This window comes from Lissotriton vulgaris, chromosome 3_1 (genome assembly GCF_964263255.1).
Source record: "Lissotriton vulgaris chromosome 3_1, aLisVul1.2, whole genome shotgun sequence".
Lineage (NCBI taxonomy): Eukaryota > Metazoa > Chordata > Amphibia > Caudata > Salamandridae > Lissotriton > Lissotriton vulgaris.
Window position 1 is genome coordinate 1,026,500,371 of NC_141689.1, and position 13,988 is coordinate 1,026,514,358.

The 13,988-nt window shown below is 43.7% G+C and overlaps 1 protein-coding gene across 2 annotated transcripts in view; it reads right to left on the minus strand.

The window, feature by feature from the left end:
* Nucleotides 1-13,988, minus strand: part of LOC147727331 (uncharacterized) — a 1,245,320-nt gene that overhangs the window by 577,152 nt on the left and 654,180 nt on the right. For both annotated transcript variants that reach the window (XM_086961416.1, XM_086961415.1), the window contains one exon: nucleotides 6,359-6,394. In XM_086961416.1, coding sequence (XP_086817542.1) covers nucleotides 6,359-6,394 — 36 coding nt within the window. The remainder of the gene's footprint in view (nucleotides 1-6,358; nucleotides 6,395-13,988) is intronic.

Consider the following 13,988-nt stretch of genomic DNA (forward strand, 5'->3'; position numbering starts at 1 on the left):
AAACGATTTAAAAGGCGATCATAGGATTTAGAAGCCCAAAGCACAAACAAAGCCAGTTAAAAAAATATAAAAGCTTAAAAATATCAGTTTAAAAATCAATTTAGGATGTTAGAAATTGGCCGACAAAAGGTTTTCACCAAAAGGAACAGCCGAATGGTAATGTGTTCTGAGCGGTAGATAAAACATTGCTGTTCCCAGCATCAGCAGACTATGAGCCCAAAGGCACACCTCATAGCAAGTTTATACAGCAAATATGTTCCCATCCAACCCCCACAGCAGCCGCTGCAGGAGCAAAAACTACCAATCGGGGTTCCGTCGAACCAGAGCCAAGACCCAATCCATCTGGGGCAGAAGCATCCCAAGAAGGCTCATGGAATGTGGCCAAGAGAAATGGAATACGCAGTGGACAACTATACATATGGGCTTTTAAGGGGTCCACCAGTACGTTTATGTCCTAAAGCTCAACCAGTTGTGATCCCCGGCACATATCCAAGGTACACTCGAAAGTGCACAGCAGATGGCGGAAGACGGACTGCACACAGTGAAACCACACAGGCTGAAATTATAAGAACTAATACTCATTCAGTTCTCGAACCAAGTGGTGCCAAAGAAATGCACCATACGCTCACGGCACAATAGCATATGAGGTAGTGCAAGCGCCATTTGATTTCAAAATTGGACATCAATTGCAGAGCAAAAAGTTCAAAATGACTGTCCTGACAATCAGCAATCTCCAAAGATGCTCCAGAGGACAGAGCGAATAAAAGATGGAATGACTCAGAAAACTGTCTGGAAGATGCTAACCAATCCAGAGCATATACTTTTGAAAAAGAGTGGTATTCCCTTTGTATTAGACATGTTAGAAATACAATGCACCAGCTCCCCAAAATGTCATGAGAATTTAGTGCGGAGTAGTGCCTGTATTTCTAAAGAGGATGTTGCCACCTGAAGGTCAAACGTATCCTTAGCAGAAGTGAAGGCCACATCTTTTGAAACAGTGTGGTTTTCAGTTTGCTCAGGGGATCAAAATGCATGGTGGTAAGAATGTATGAAGGCCAAAGCATTGCCTACCTAGCTGTACCGGTAGGTAGAAACAGTATTTGTGTACAACAAGTAACAATGGAAGAAACCTTCACCAGATAGACAACCACAGAATTCATTATGCAGCAACCGTTCAACATCAGGTAACTCCGATTGGGGAGTAATATGAAAGTCAAACTTATTACAGCCGCCATGGAACCTTTCAATGAGGAGAACAGGCGTGCCACAGAAGCATTACAAGCGCGTGCAATGAAATGTCCTTGTAAACCAACAATCCAATTAAAGGACTCTTTAAGTCTAAACCGCTGAGAAATACTTCAGTTCCCTTATTTCGACCCTGAAACTTAAAAGGGAGCTCTACAGACTCATCTACAAACCCTTCTCAAGTCAAGTCAAGTCAAATGATCTTTATTCGGAATTAAAACATCCATAAAAGTACACACAGGTTAAGTTTAAAAAGTACAATAAATGTAATTTGATAAAAAATAACAGGTGCATTACACTGTTGAGCAAACGTTAAAATATCATTAAAAACACACGTAGAAAGTGATCTTTTCCAAATACAAGGGAACAACTATATATCAGAAACATCAAGTGTGCAAAAAGCAAACAAACCCTTCTCCTAACGCATCACATGTTTGTCTTGTCTTAATTTTTTTATTTATTAGCCCATTTCTTCTTTGTTGAAGAGTTGGGTGCTTGCTTAGAGTTATCCTTTTTATAATAACTCTTCAATTGTGGTTTAACAGGTTTGGCTCCCAAATTATCTCTACCTAGCATAGCATAGGTTTCTTTGATAATTGTGGGAATTTGTATTCTTGCTGTGCAGGAGTCCAATCCTGTTTTTGCTGGTGTACAGCCAATGCTGCTGCTTCCCCCCTTATGTTGCTTAACAGAAAGGTAGAAACTGGGGCAGAATTGCACATCAGTTTGATCCCAAATCCAGGGCAGGTGCTGCCCCATACTCATTCTAGAGCTGTTTCAGCACTTCGTCAAAACTGCCAGGGAAGGGGTACCATGCATTCTGGTATATACTGCAGCAAAGACTATACCCTGTGTTGTGTAGTCTTCTACAGGGGAAGCCATCCCATTTGACAAGCATACTGTCAATAATCTGGATTTTTCTGGTGGACTGGTATGACGAAACACCACTGCAAGCTGGCTTGTTTTTTGTGCAATTCCAAACAAAATCTCATCCTGTCTTTCGGGAACTTTTTCTATGACTGTATTTAGCATTTGTGGGCTGATGCCCAGGGTAGCCAACTGTGATTGAGCAGCTTGAGCTTGCTTCGTGTGTCTCACACATGAAGATACCATTTCCACCCCTGGATGTGGGAACATGGTGAATTAGTTTCAGAGTAACTGCATGTCTGCAGTTTTCTGCAATGTTTAATGCCTAATCATTGTCAGACATAATTATAAATGAAATACTAAAAGGGTAACACAGTGGGATTTAGATCCTTTAAGAGTTCAAGCTTGAACAGCCTACAACCAATACATAGGAGTTACCTACTCAACTGAGTAGGATTTTCCCTACTACCACAGGTGTCTCCGGTTTGGAGGTAAGTAGGGGTCTCAGAGAAGACAAGATTGAACTACTCAAGTGAACCATTAAAATAAGAACTGAACCAACTTTGTTGGCGCCATATAATGTAGATTCCACCCGACAGTAGGAACTGTACATTTGTAGGCAGCAGCTCCTTTGGGGTGGTGCCAAACTGATTCTATCCACCTCCACAGTATATGTCGTCCTTTGGCCAGGAAGCTCACAGTGCCACCATAAGCCCCCTAACCTTAGACGGCCAGCAAATGGTTCTGGTAACTACTGAGCATGGCAACCCTGATACCCCATTAACCATGGTACCAGATCTAGAAACCTTTCGTTCAATCACTCGTGCTCTCCTTCTCTCTGAGAAATGTACAAGGAATACACCGTGGGATGGTTTCAATATTTATTGAACCAATATGTTTCTTGTATAAAATAGATGTGCCTCCCCAGACGGCCAGGTCGCCGGCCAGGAGTACCGACGGTTAGAGCGGTGCTTCATTTCTCCCTGAGCCTCTGCCAGGTGGGGTGAGGCCAGCCTGCCTTACAGATTTAGTGACGTGCACAGACTGTAAGGGCACCCAAAGCATTCAGGTGACTGTGTACACTTGTTTATGTTCTCTTGGGTGTTAGTTTTATATTTTGTCTCACATTCTTATGTTGGTGCAGTAGTTTTATTGTAAATTGGTCCTGATGAAAGCAAGGACGTAATAGTCCCTTTATTGCTGAAACTAGTCGACCACATGACCACACTTACCATAGGCTGTCTTCATAAATAGTCAGCTTAAGGTTGCACTGTTTTCAACATTGGTATGGCAAGCACACCTGGAATAAACTTTTGTTAAGTGCTTTTTCAAAACCAATTTTAAACACACTTTTTCTTGGTTTCTTTTCTTTCACACTTTTTGGCACTGCCCTCCCCAGTCCCACTTTATTGGCCACTCACTAACATCTAGTGGTATTCCACACTGTCGTCTCTAACACTGTCGGAGGGTACCCCCTACCACCGGGTTGACCTCCCAGTAGAGCATTAATAACCTCTGACGCGTGGTACGGATAAAATCCCAAATGATGAAGGGCGGATCCGAATGGTGACTGATGGGTATTTTTCCTCATCCTTGGAGAGCTCTCTGTGACACTATTTGTGTGAAATTGTGGTTCCTTGGTTAGTCTTTCTTTACTTATGGGCATTTTCATTTAAGACCCTCTGGTACCTTTGTTGTTTATTATAAAATAGATGTGCTGCAATGATCAATAGACAGAAGTAAATTAATGTAATTAGAAGCACTAGGACCGTGAACAGAATAAAAAGTTTCACCATTGTGCTAAAACAATGTGTATATGCAAGCACATAAAACAACATAGAAATGTGGCATACTACTAATACACGCCCCCCTAACCTAAGTGCCTAGGGCGTGTATGTGTGTTCTGTCAAGAACCCTCGCACTGGAAGATCCAACCTCCATTGCCCGGAAGGGAAAGAATATTCGTCCCCGTCGTGGTTATGAGCTGGACACTCCTCGTTGAGATATCAGCAAGCTGCTGGGCAGGAGAATCAGCATGTAAATACCTCGCAAATTACAGCAAAGTGCTCCTCGGCCAATATGCGGAAATGAATATTTATTTATAACAAACGAAATCCTTGCATTGGGCCGAGATTCTGATCAGACTGCCGTTATTTGAGTGTTATAATAGATAGCTATGCCGCCATATGTACGAAAACTACGAGCACATTTGCACAATATATGTATAAAGAATGTACATGGTGTCAGGTTAGCATGATATTTTCTTGCAAAGTAGATTCTGTAAGCAAATAAAGTTTCCAAGAAACTAATCCTGACTGTCACAGATGCAAATGTGTGTCAGAAGTCATTGTGTAAAAGTGAAGGCAACTTAAGGAAAGAGCTGTGTATATTTAAAATGGCAGTGTTTCCCTCCGGGCCTAACTACAACACATGATACTATAACATGGAGAAGTGTGGCTCACTGGTTAGAGGAGGCAGACCTGGAAGCAGAGGTCAGCCCGGGATCAGGGTTCAATTCCCGGCTCGGTGGGGTCTTGATTCTTAAAATGTCCATGGACTCGACAATTCTCGCTCCGGTGCCTACTCGATTCACGGGTTCACAGTCTGCGACTCTGGGCAATAGCTTGCTTAATCTCCACAACGGCCCCTTGCGGCGGGATGCCTGGCTTTCACCTTGCGGATACCCTGCCGGGGTTATCACACAGGGGAATACCAGGACGGGTTCCCTAAGCAAGCGCTTAGAAACCGCTCGGTGATTTGCGCTATATAAATTCTTGTACATTTACATTTACAACATTGGTAAAAACTTGGTAGGATTTATAGAGTCATTTTTATGCACCACAAAATAAAGTCAGCGTGGTTAATATTCATTTTTAGGTGTGGTAGGGGACATTCACCAGTAACATTGCTTAAGACTGTGTAGGATTGCTCTTCAGGATCATTGGCCCTGGGATCTCAGAGGCCACCACAAAAAGAAATTATAAACCAGTTGCAACAAACAATTGTTAAGAGCTCTGTGTGAGTACTTTGAAAGTAACACTAGATCATGTAGCATTGCATATGTGTTTTGCAAAGTTAGGGATGAATACGGTCAAGTCCTTTGAATATGTGAAAGACTGTCTTCTACCATTTCTAAAACCTGCCTGTCTACCAATTGTTGTGTGTTTGGAACCTCATTGGTGGGGATTTACAACTGATGAGAGTCTTGGTCTCTCACAGCTGGTCCTCTTAAAGGAGTGAAAACTTTGGAAGGAGCCTCTTTTGCCGCGATTGAGCCAGCCAAGGGAAGGGCTCTAAACACGGTGACCTTCGGGTAGGTGGAGGACGGAACCCGGAGTTGGGGTACCCGGGGAAGCTTCAGGTATAATAACAGAGGATCGCTTCAGTTAATGGGTACAGTAGCCGGAATATCACGGAAGAGTAGGACCCTCACGATGAAGTGAGGGTCCTACTCTTCCGTGTTTAGAGCCCTTCCCTTGGCTGGCTCAATCGTGGCAAAAGAGGCTTTTAATGTTTAGGCATTTATTTGATGTCCTGATGATGATCCCCATGATTATATAGTGGGATCGAAACACCATCAACCTTAAGTGTACACCTTATACATCTATGTACTATATGTCATTTAATATGTCAAGGTGTTTGAAATACTGTTCTATTATTTTGTGATATTGACAGAATGGTTAGCTTTTGCCTAAAAGCCCTTTGTGTTTCACCGTGTTTGTTTGTGTAGTAGGGTACAGGCTTGTGCCCCACTTAGTAAATTGTTGATGTACTTGTTGCAATTACTCTGAAGTAAATATTTGACCTCTGTCCGGCTGGACACGTCATACTGATATAGAAACGATTGTGTCTATATTTATTCAACTTTTTCCATTTACTTTTAAGGGTCCACTGTTGTTTAAATAGTGTATGTATCTATGTCCTATTGCTTTCTTCCGTCTTGTGTCTGTCACGGACACAACTGCGGATAGCTTCATCTACTTTTGGTACATCCCAACTGTGATATTGAAACCCTCGGAGCACATGCCATATTCCAACTCAAATGTACATGCTTCAGTTGGTGATAGTTGTTTTAACTCATGAAGTCAAGAAAAAAATGAACAAAACAGAGCTAATTTTGGATGCAGATCTTGACAAAAAGATATGTCAGTTTGCAACATTTTAAGGATCAGGTAATTTTAGGCACAGACAGTTCATGAAACAAATTTGTGCCGGTCACGGGAATCCTATAATGTGTGCCGCTTACCAGATTCATAAAGGTAACATTCCATTGGCTCCGAGTCTGAAAAAATATAAAGAACAATACATTTTGAGTTTACAAATTAAAATATACCTGAGGCTTTCACCAGGGACTGATCACTGTTAGTTTTCTAACCACCAAAGTTAACTTGAAAATTTGCAGTGGTGTGGTCGGTACGGAATAAACATTAGTTTAAGAAATGCATTCTGTATGTGCCTCAGAGCCATTGTGCTTGGAGCTGGTGGATTAACAAAGTTGTGAAGAAAAGGTTGTTCACTTCGAAACCTACTGAATGCCTACCCACGTTCTCTCTGTTTGGTCCCATTGAATGGCATCTCATGATCCTATATTGACTTTCTTGAATGCCATCCCACGTTCTTAAATTGGCTTTATTGTTTTCACAAATGTATACACCAATATAGTTACCTTTTTGTTTTCCTGATGTACAGAGCTCCGATACCTGAAAGGGTCACGCTACATAAAACTACATAAATAAATAGCATAAAGGTGTTCTCTACTGCTGCTTTTTCCTATAATGAGCAGGAATCCAACAATGGCCCAGTTTTATAGTGGTTCTTTGATCATAACTCTGTACCCTGATTGATGGTTGTTTTTGCCACAGACAGTCTAATGGGGCATTTCTCGGTGAATGATCATTCTTCTAATGGCAATGTTAATGACAGCCATATGTCTGTCTGCAGCATTTTAAGAATCATTTTATTTTAAAGCCAAATAGCTCACAAAATAAATTTGGGTTAGCCACAAAAGCCTGTGGCTTGTTACTAATTTCCTGATCCTCTTTGTTCGTGCAAAAAAAGCACCAAAAAAACATGTTTTGAGTTTGGCAATTAAAATAGATTTGACACTTTTTAACAAGACCTGACTCGTCAGTCACACCAATAATAATAATAATACTGAAGTGTATATAACAAACAGCTACCTCACAAGGAGGTGTCCCGGACCAACACCCCTATACCCTAACCACAGCCATCATTTCTAATTTCCTGGCAATCCATGATGTAGTAAAGGTGTGTGCTGCTGAATTTATGAAAGCATATAAACTCTATTATCATGAGGTCAACTAGGCCACCGAGACATAAGATGATCATGCCCCAAAATACATTTTCCCACTTAGTTGTCCTGAAGTGGTTGAAGTGTTCAACCACTCATACATCTGAGTTTGAACTCTCAACTTTGACAAAATAATGACCGTCAAGGCAGGTATGTAGCCAACCTGGTAGATGGAGGCCCAGTGACCTCATGGTAAGTCTTGAGGAGACAAACCATTGCACCCACAAAACTTTACCACATTAAGACCAACAAATACCTTGTGTAGATATGATTGTATATTGCTGTAGCCCCAGATCTATCAACCCAAGGTACAGCATAGAGCCAGGATTATGAGGACAGGGCTTCATTGTCTTGAGAACGCCCGCCATATCCTAGCGCAGCATGCTCACCTTTCCGTTTAGATGGAAGGGGGCTCTCACAGTAGAGATTTGTCACTGGTGGGAGTCTCTGTCTATCACTGCTGGGTGTCTCATACCGGGGTTGAAGCTTTCATAAAGGTTCAGTAATAACATAATTCTGCAGAATGGCAGTTTATGAGAATTGAAGGGTGAAGTTGAAACATGTGTACAACTCTATTAGAAAAAACAAAGTCTAAACGGGCAAGAGCACACTTAATATAAATATACATGATGACAAATGCAATTAAATAATGAGGCACCTACACCGGCAGAATGACTGACTCTGGTACAGGACAATCGTCAAGAAGAAGGGAGGGAGATCAATCGATCAATCGGACACCATTTACCACTCAAGGGAGTGGAAGGTCCAGTATCAGCTTGTGCCCGTGTCAAGTATAAGTAGAGCAAAAGGAGGGTTGCAAACTGTTCCTATGGAAAGGGAGAAATTAGGTATGACTGGCGTGACCGGGGGTGTATATGTAACACCTTTGGGCATCCATTTTGTTGGATGTATTTTCCTCACACACCCAAAAGGGCGTCATGCTTCATCATAGGCATTGCTCCTCGTCGGGGAGGCGGTGCAATCCCCGACGGGCTCACCTCGGGGAGGGGCTCTTTGGCGGAGATCTTTTGTATCCAACTGCCTTATGGTGAAGTGCGGGTGTGTGGGTGGGGTAGCAACTTGCCTGGAGGAGTGATTTAAAATGTAGCAGGGGGTGCCGGAAACCACTTTATTCTGGGGGGTCCCCCTACTGCAATTAAAAGCGTGAATCTAGCTCGCTAGGTAACGACAAGTTAGGTAGAGTGACTCTAGAGGAGACTAGAAGAAGGATTGGTCGACATGTTTCTCGCGTGGGGTTGTTTACCCGTGATTCATCAGGACCTAGTAATGGTGAAAACTACATAAAATGAACAACATGCTGGTGTCATGTGTGTTGTGTGGGTATAGTTTACCTCTGAGGTTAATCCTATGCCTAAACAAGGGAGAAAAAGGAAAAAAGAATTAATAGTATTACATTTCTCCTGAAAGCATACATGGTCAGACCCAGGGCATGAACATAGTATAACATGCTAGTGGTGGTGTTTTACAACTAGCACAACTAGAACATGCCTGTGTTGTTGCAGCGTGCAGTGTAAAACTCACACACACACTGTGTACGTGAAAAAAGTGATAAAGAGTTATTAAAACCAGTGGTTTAAAAACAGCAGCAGTCTTGTCGAAAACACCATGCCTATCAAAGTGGGAGGCCAAACAGTAGTGTTATTATTAACATTCTAGGCTAACTCCTGACTCACCTAATGGTCAGGGATTAAATGCCACATGAGTGTTCGGCGGGTCGGTACATCAGGGTTGGACCTTTGGATGCGGCTAAAGGATAAGATATATCTATTATCCACAAGGAAGCTACAAAAGTATTAAAACCCTCGAGGAGGGCCAAGGTTGGTTATAGCTGGACATAGATTCCAGGGACATCCAGTATTGTGTTGGAGGGGTGTGCCTTACCTCAAACTTCCCGTGTCCGTGCGAATTCACCTACCCATCACCGCCGAGCTCGAATAGGCAAAGGAGCTCGGTGGCGTGTACTATTTATAGGTAGCTGCGTCATGGAATTGCGCCCGTATCCGCCCCTTGAAGGAGTCACGTGATAAGTTTGGTAAGTGTGTCGGCCATAATGTAATGGAAAAAATAAGACCTCAAGTATTGTCAAACTAGAGTTTGTTTTACAATTCTGACATATGATAAGAATTGATAACACACAATAGTTGGTAGGCAAGTAGGCAAGTAGAAAGTAGTAAAGTTGTGGAGCTTACAGAATTATCGAAGAAAGTTGGCAACGACAGGGAGCAAGTTAAGTAATTGTTGTTTTGTACCATTAGCAGAGTGGTCGGTGGCTGGTTTATAGAGAGTGCCAAGGGATGTCCTCATTGAGGCCTCGGCTATCAGAAGAGAGGCGGTGAACCCACCTTTGCTCTTTCCGGAACAGGGCATTTTTGGGGCAGTTAGGACTGGATTCCGGAACTACCCACTTCAATGAGTCTGCGTTGTGATTGGATTCCACGTAGTGTTTACACATCTTGGTATGAGTTTTTTTGCAGCGGAAATCGGGCGGGTTGTCATCCCAATATATTGTAAACCGCATGGGCATGTCAGCATGTAAATACAATGGGAGGTGTTGCAATTAGTGTGGCCCCTGAGTTCCCAGCTGAACGTCTCTCTGAGAGTTGTATGGTTTTTTGGATCATTGTGTATCTACAAACCCCACAGGAGCCACATGGATAATGGCCCATGACGGGCGGTAGATGCCATAAGGTTTGTTGAGTACCTTTCTTTGTTGTTTTGGGTCTGGTACTAATCAGGATATCTTTCACGTTCTGCGATCTTTTGAATGCGAATCTGGGTTGTTCTAGACTCATGTTGCCTGTGTTAAGAATGCCCCAGTGGCGTTTGATTGTACTTTTGATTTTGTTAGACAAGGGGGTGAAAGTGGTAACACAGGTGATCGGCTGGTTCTCGACTGGTGTTTTCTCCCGTCTTTCCAGTAGAGCTTCTCGGTTATTGTTCCTGGCCCGTTATTTTGCTTTTGAGACCTCACTTTTCGGGTAGCCCCTATCAAGTAGATTCCTGGATAGGATTGTTGATTCTTTCTTGTAGTCGGCCACGTCGCTACAATTGCGCCGAATCCGGAGAAATTGTCCGAATGGTAGGTTGGAGCGTAGGGCCCTTGGGTGATGACTCTTGTAATGGAGTAGGCTGTTGCGGTCTATAGGTTTTCTATACATGGTAGTGCTGAGTGTCCCCTCTTGCAGTTTTATTGTTAGGTCAAGAAAGGCAATTTCATTCGCTGAAGAAGACATGGTGAAATGTAGATAAGGGTTGAGTGTATTTACCCATTCAAAGAAAGCCTCATGTGAGGTCGGTGGGCCTGTCCATAGGATCAGGATGTCGTCTATGAAACGCCTCCACATTTTAATGTTATCTAGAAAGGGGTTGGACTGATGGTGTATATGTTTGTCTTCGAATTCTGCCATGTACAGACATGCCACTGAAGGGGCAAAAGTACTGCCCATCGAAGTCCCTTGGGTCTGGTGATAGTATTGCCTCTTAAACTCGAAGTAATTTTCAGTGAGTGCTAAGGTGGCGCATTCCATGATAAAAGCTGGCGGAGTGTTCGAGTTCCAAACTTCCAGACCCAGCCTTTCCTCTATTACTTCTAGTGTGGCCCTCTGAGGAATGTTGGTATAGAGGGCCTCCACATCTAGAGTAATCAAGAGGTCAATCTGTCCTATGTCCTGGATAGAGTTCAGTAAGCGTGAGACATCTGTTGTGTCTTGGATGTATGAAGGAATGCGTTTCACAAGAGGTTGCAGAAAATGGTCACAAAATTGTGAGAGTGGTTCCAAGACGGAGTCGATCCCTGGGACGATCGGTCTCCCTGGTACTGGTCTGGTTCCTTTGTGGCTCTTCGGCAGTATGTAGAAGTATGGCACCCTAGGGTCTTTTTTCATGAGGAATTCAGCCTCTTTTTTAGTGATCCATTGCTCGCATTCTGCACTCACCACCAAGCCTGTAATTATGGTCTGTAAGCGCAGGGTTGGGTCACTAGGGATGGGTGTGTAATATCGTCGATCATTGAGTTGCCTGGTACATTCCAGATCGTAATCCACAGTGTTCATCAGGACTGTGGCACCACCCTTGTCCGCCTGTTTAATAGTAATCAGGGGGTCTTCTGCCAGTGATTTTAACACATTCATCTCATTCCGAGAGATGTTAGCGTGTTTTGTCTGTCGATCCAGTTTTTTGATTTCTTTGAGTACAGCTTGTTCATATGTCAAGACTTCATTTGGGATCATCCCATTATGGGGTGTGAAGGTTGAGGGGTTATGTAGGCCAGAATCTTCTGTCGGTTCACTGGGCTTACCTTCAAAGAAGGCCTTCAATCTTATTTTCCTGAAAAATGACTGAATTTCCCTGGTTTGTTGGAATAAGTCAATTCTGGGGGTAGGAACAAAACCCAGTCCTTTTTGAAGGACTTGTTCCTCTCTCTCTGTTAGGAGACGGTCTGACAAGTTAACCACTAGGCTCATTTTGGTCCTGACCGATTCGTGCTCCTCGTGTCCATTCCCTGGGGGCGTGTGTCCTCCCATTGTACTTTCTTCTCTGGAGCGTTGCCTCGCTTTCGCCCTCGCCCTCTGCCCCAGCCTCTGCCTAAAAAAGGGGGGCGTGTAGAGCCTTGGGGGGCATAAAAGGGTGGATATTGTGGAGCGAATGGCGGTTGAAACTGGGGGAATTGTGGGTATTGCCAAAAGGGGGGGCCCATGGGTTGCCCTTGGTGAGGGAAATTCGGGAAGTTCTGTTGTCCACGTCCCCTGCCTCTTTTAGCCCTTGGTGGCATCTGGGGAGGGCCATTTTCCCCGCTGCTGTCAGATCCACTGCTTGACCCCCTTCTGGACGAAGTGGCACTCGAGTCTGAGTTATAGTTTGTTCCCGGGGGGACATAGTCATCCTTTAAGTAAGGGTAGACCTTTTCTTTTGAAAACCTTTATATATCCTTTTGCAGTTTTGCTACTTTTTGGTTCATAAGGTATTCTTTATGTTCCGCCATTTCTTTATTTAACTCTGCCAGTTTAGTTTTAAAGCCTGGGTTCGGAGCCGCAGTCTTCAAAGCAGCCTCGGCTGCTTGGATACGGACTAGGAGCGCATCTGCTAAACGTTTTGCAGTGTTCACAATGAGAATGAGGAGGTCATGGGTGCACTTCCATGAGACCTGTGACCATTCAATTTTAAATTGTCCATCTTCCCAGAAAATTCTAGGAAAGTTCTTAACGATCAAGCCATTGGGAGCAATTTTGGCTTTGAAGTATTCAGCCATCATAGTCCCATGTATTGTTATTCTTATCCACTCTCGTTTAAGATCTGACAAGGATTGCCACTCTGTTGTATTGCTCCCTGAAGCCGGTTCTATGTCAATGCCAAAGAGCGATGGTGTTCTCATGATTGCTGCTGCATCTTCTTCACCGGAACTGAGTCCCTGACCTTCCATATTGGCTAGGTCAAAGGGACGTATTCCTGGTGGAAGAGGGTCCTTCAAAGGAAGGCGAGAAAGAAGGGGTGAGAAGGAAAAGTTTCAATACCCAGTGTGGGGTATAGATCGTGACCAACCAATGTGGTATAAGGGTCACTTAGGTGGGGGATATGACAAATCTAACCCGCCAGAAGGGTACTCCCACGGTTTGCACCGTGCAAAAGTAATCGTCAAGAAGAAGGGAGGGAGATCAATCGATCAATCGGACACCATTTACCACTCAAGGGAGTGGAAGGTCCAGTATCAGCTTGTGCCCGTGTCAAGTATAGGTAGAGCAAAAGGAGGGTTGCTGAACTGTTCCTATGGAAAGGGAGGAATTAGGTATGACTGGCGTGACCGGGGGTGTATATGTAACACCTTTGGGCATCCATTTTGTTGGATGTATTTGCCTCACACACCCAAAAGGGTGTCATGCTTCATCATAGGCGTTGCTCCTCGTCGGGGAGGCGGTGCAATCCCCGACGGGCTCACCTCGGAGAGGGGCTCTTTGGCGGAGATCTTTTGTATCCAACTGCCTTATGGTGAAGTGCGGGTATGTGGGTGGGGTAGCAACTTGCCTGGAGGAGTGATTTAAAATGTAGCAGGGGGTGCCGGAAACCACTTTATTCTGGGGGTCCCCCTACTGCAATTAAAAGCGTGAATCTAGCTCGCTAGGTATCGACAAGTTAGGTAGAGTGACCCTAGAGGAGACTAGAAGAAGGATTGGTCGACATGTTTCTCGTGTGGGGTTGTTTACCCGCGATTCATCAGGACCTAGTAATGGTGAAAACTACATAAAATGAACAACATGCTGGTGTCATGTGTGTTGTGTGGGTATAGTTTACCTCTGAGGTTAATCCTATGCCTAAACAAGGGAGAAAAAGGAAAAAAGAATTAATAGTATTACATTTCTCCTGAAAGCATACATGGTCAGAGCCAGCGCATGAACATAGTATAACATGCTAGTGGTGGTGTTTTACAACTACCACAACTAGAACATGCCTGTGTTGTTGCAGCGTGCAGTGTAAAACTCACACACACACTGTGTACGTGAAAAAAGTGATAAAGAGTTATTAAAACCAGTGGTTTAAAAACAGCAGCAGT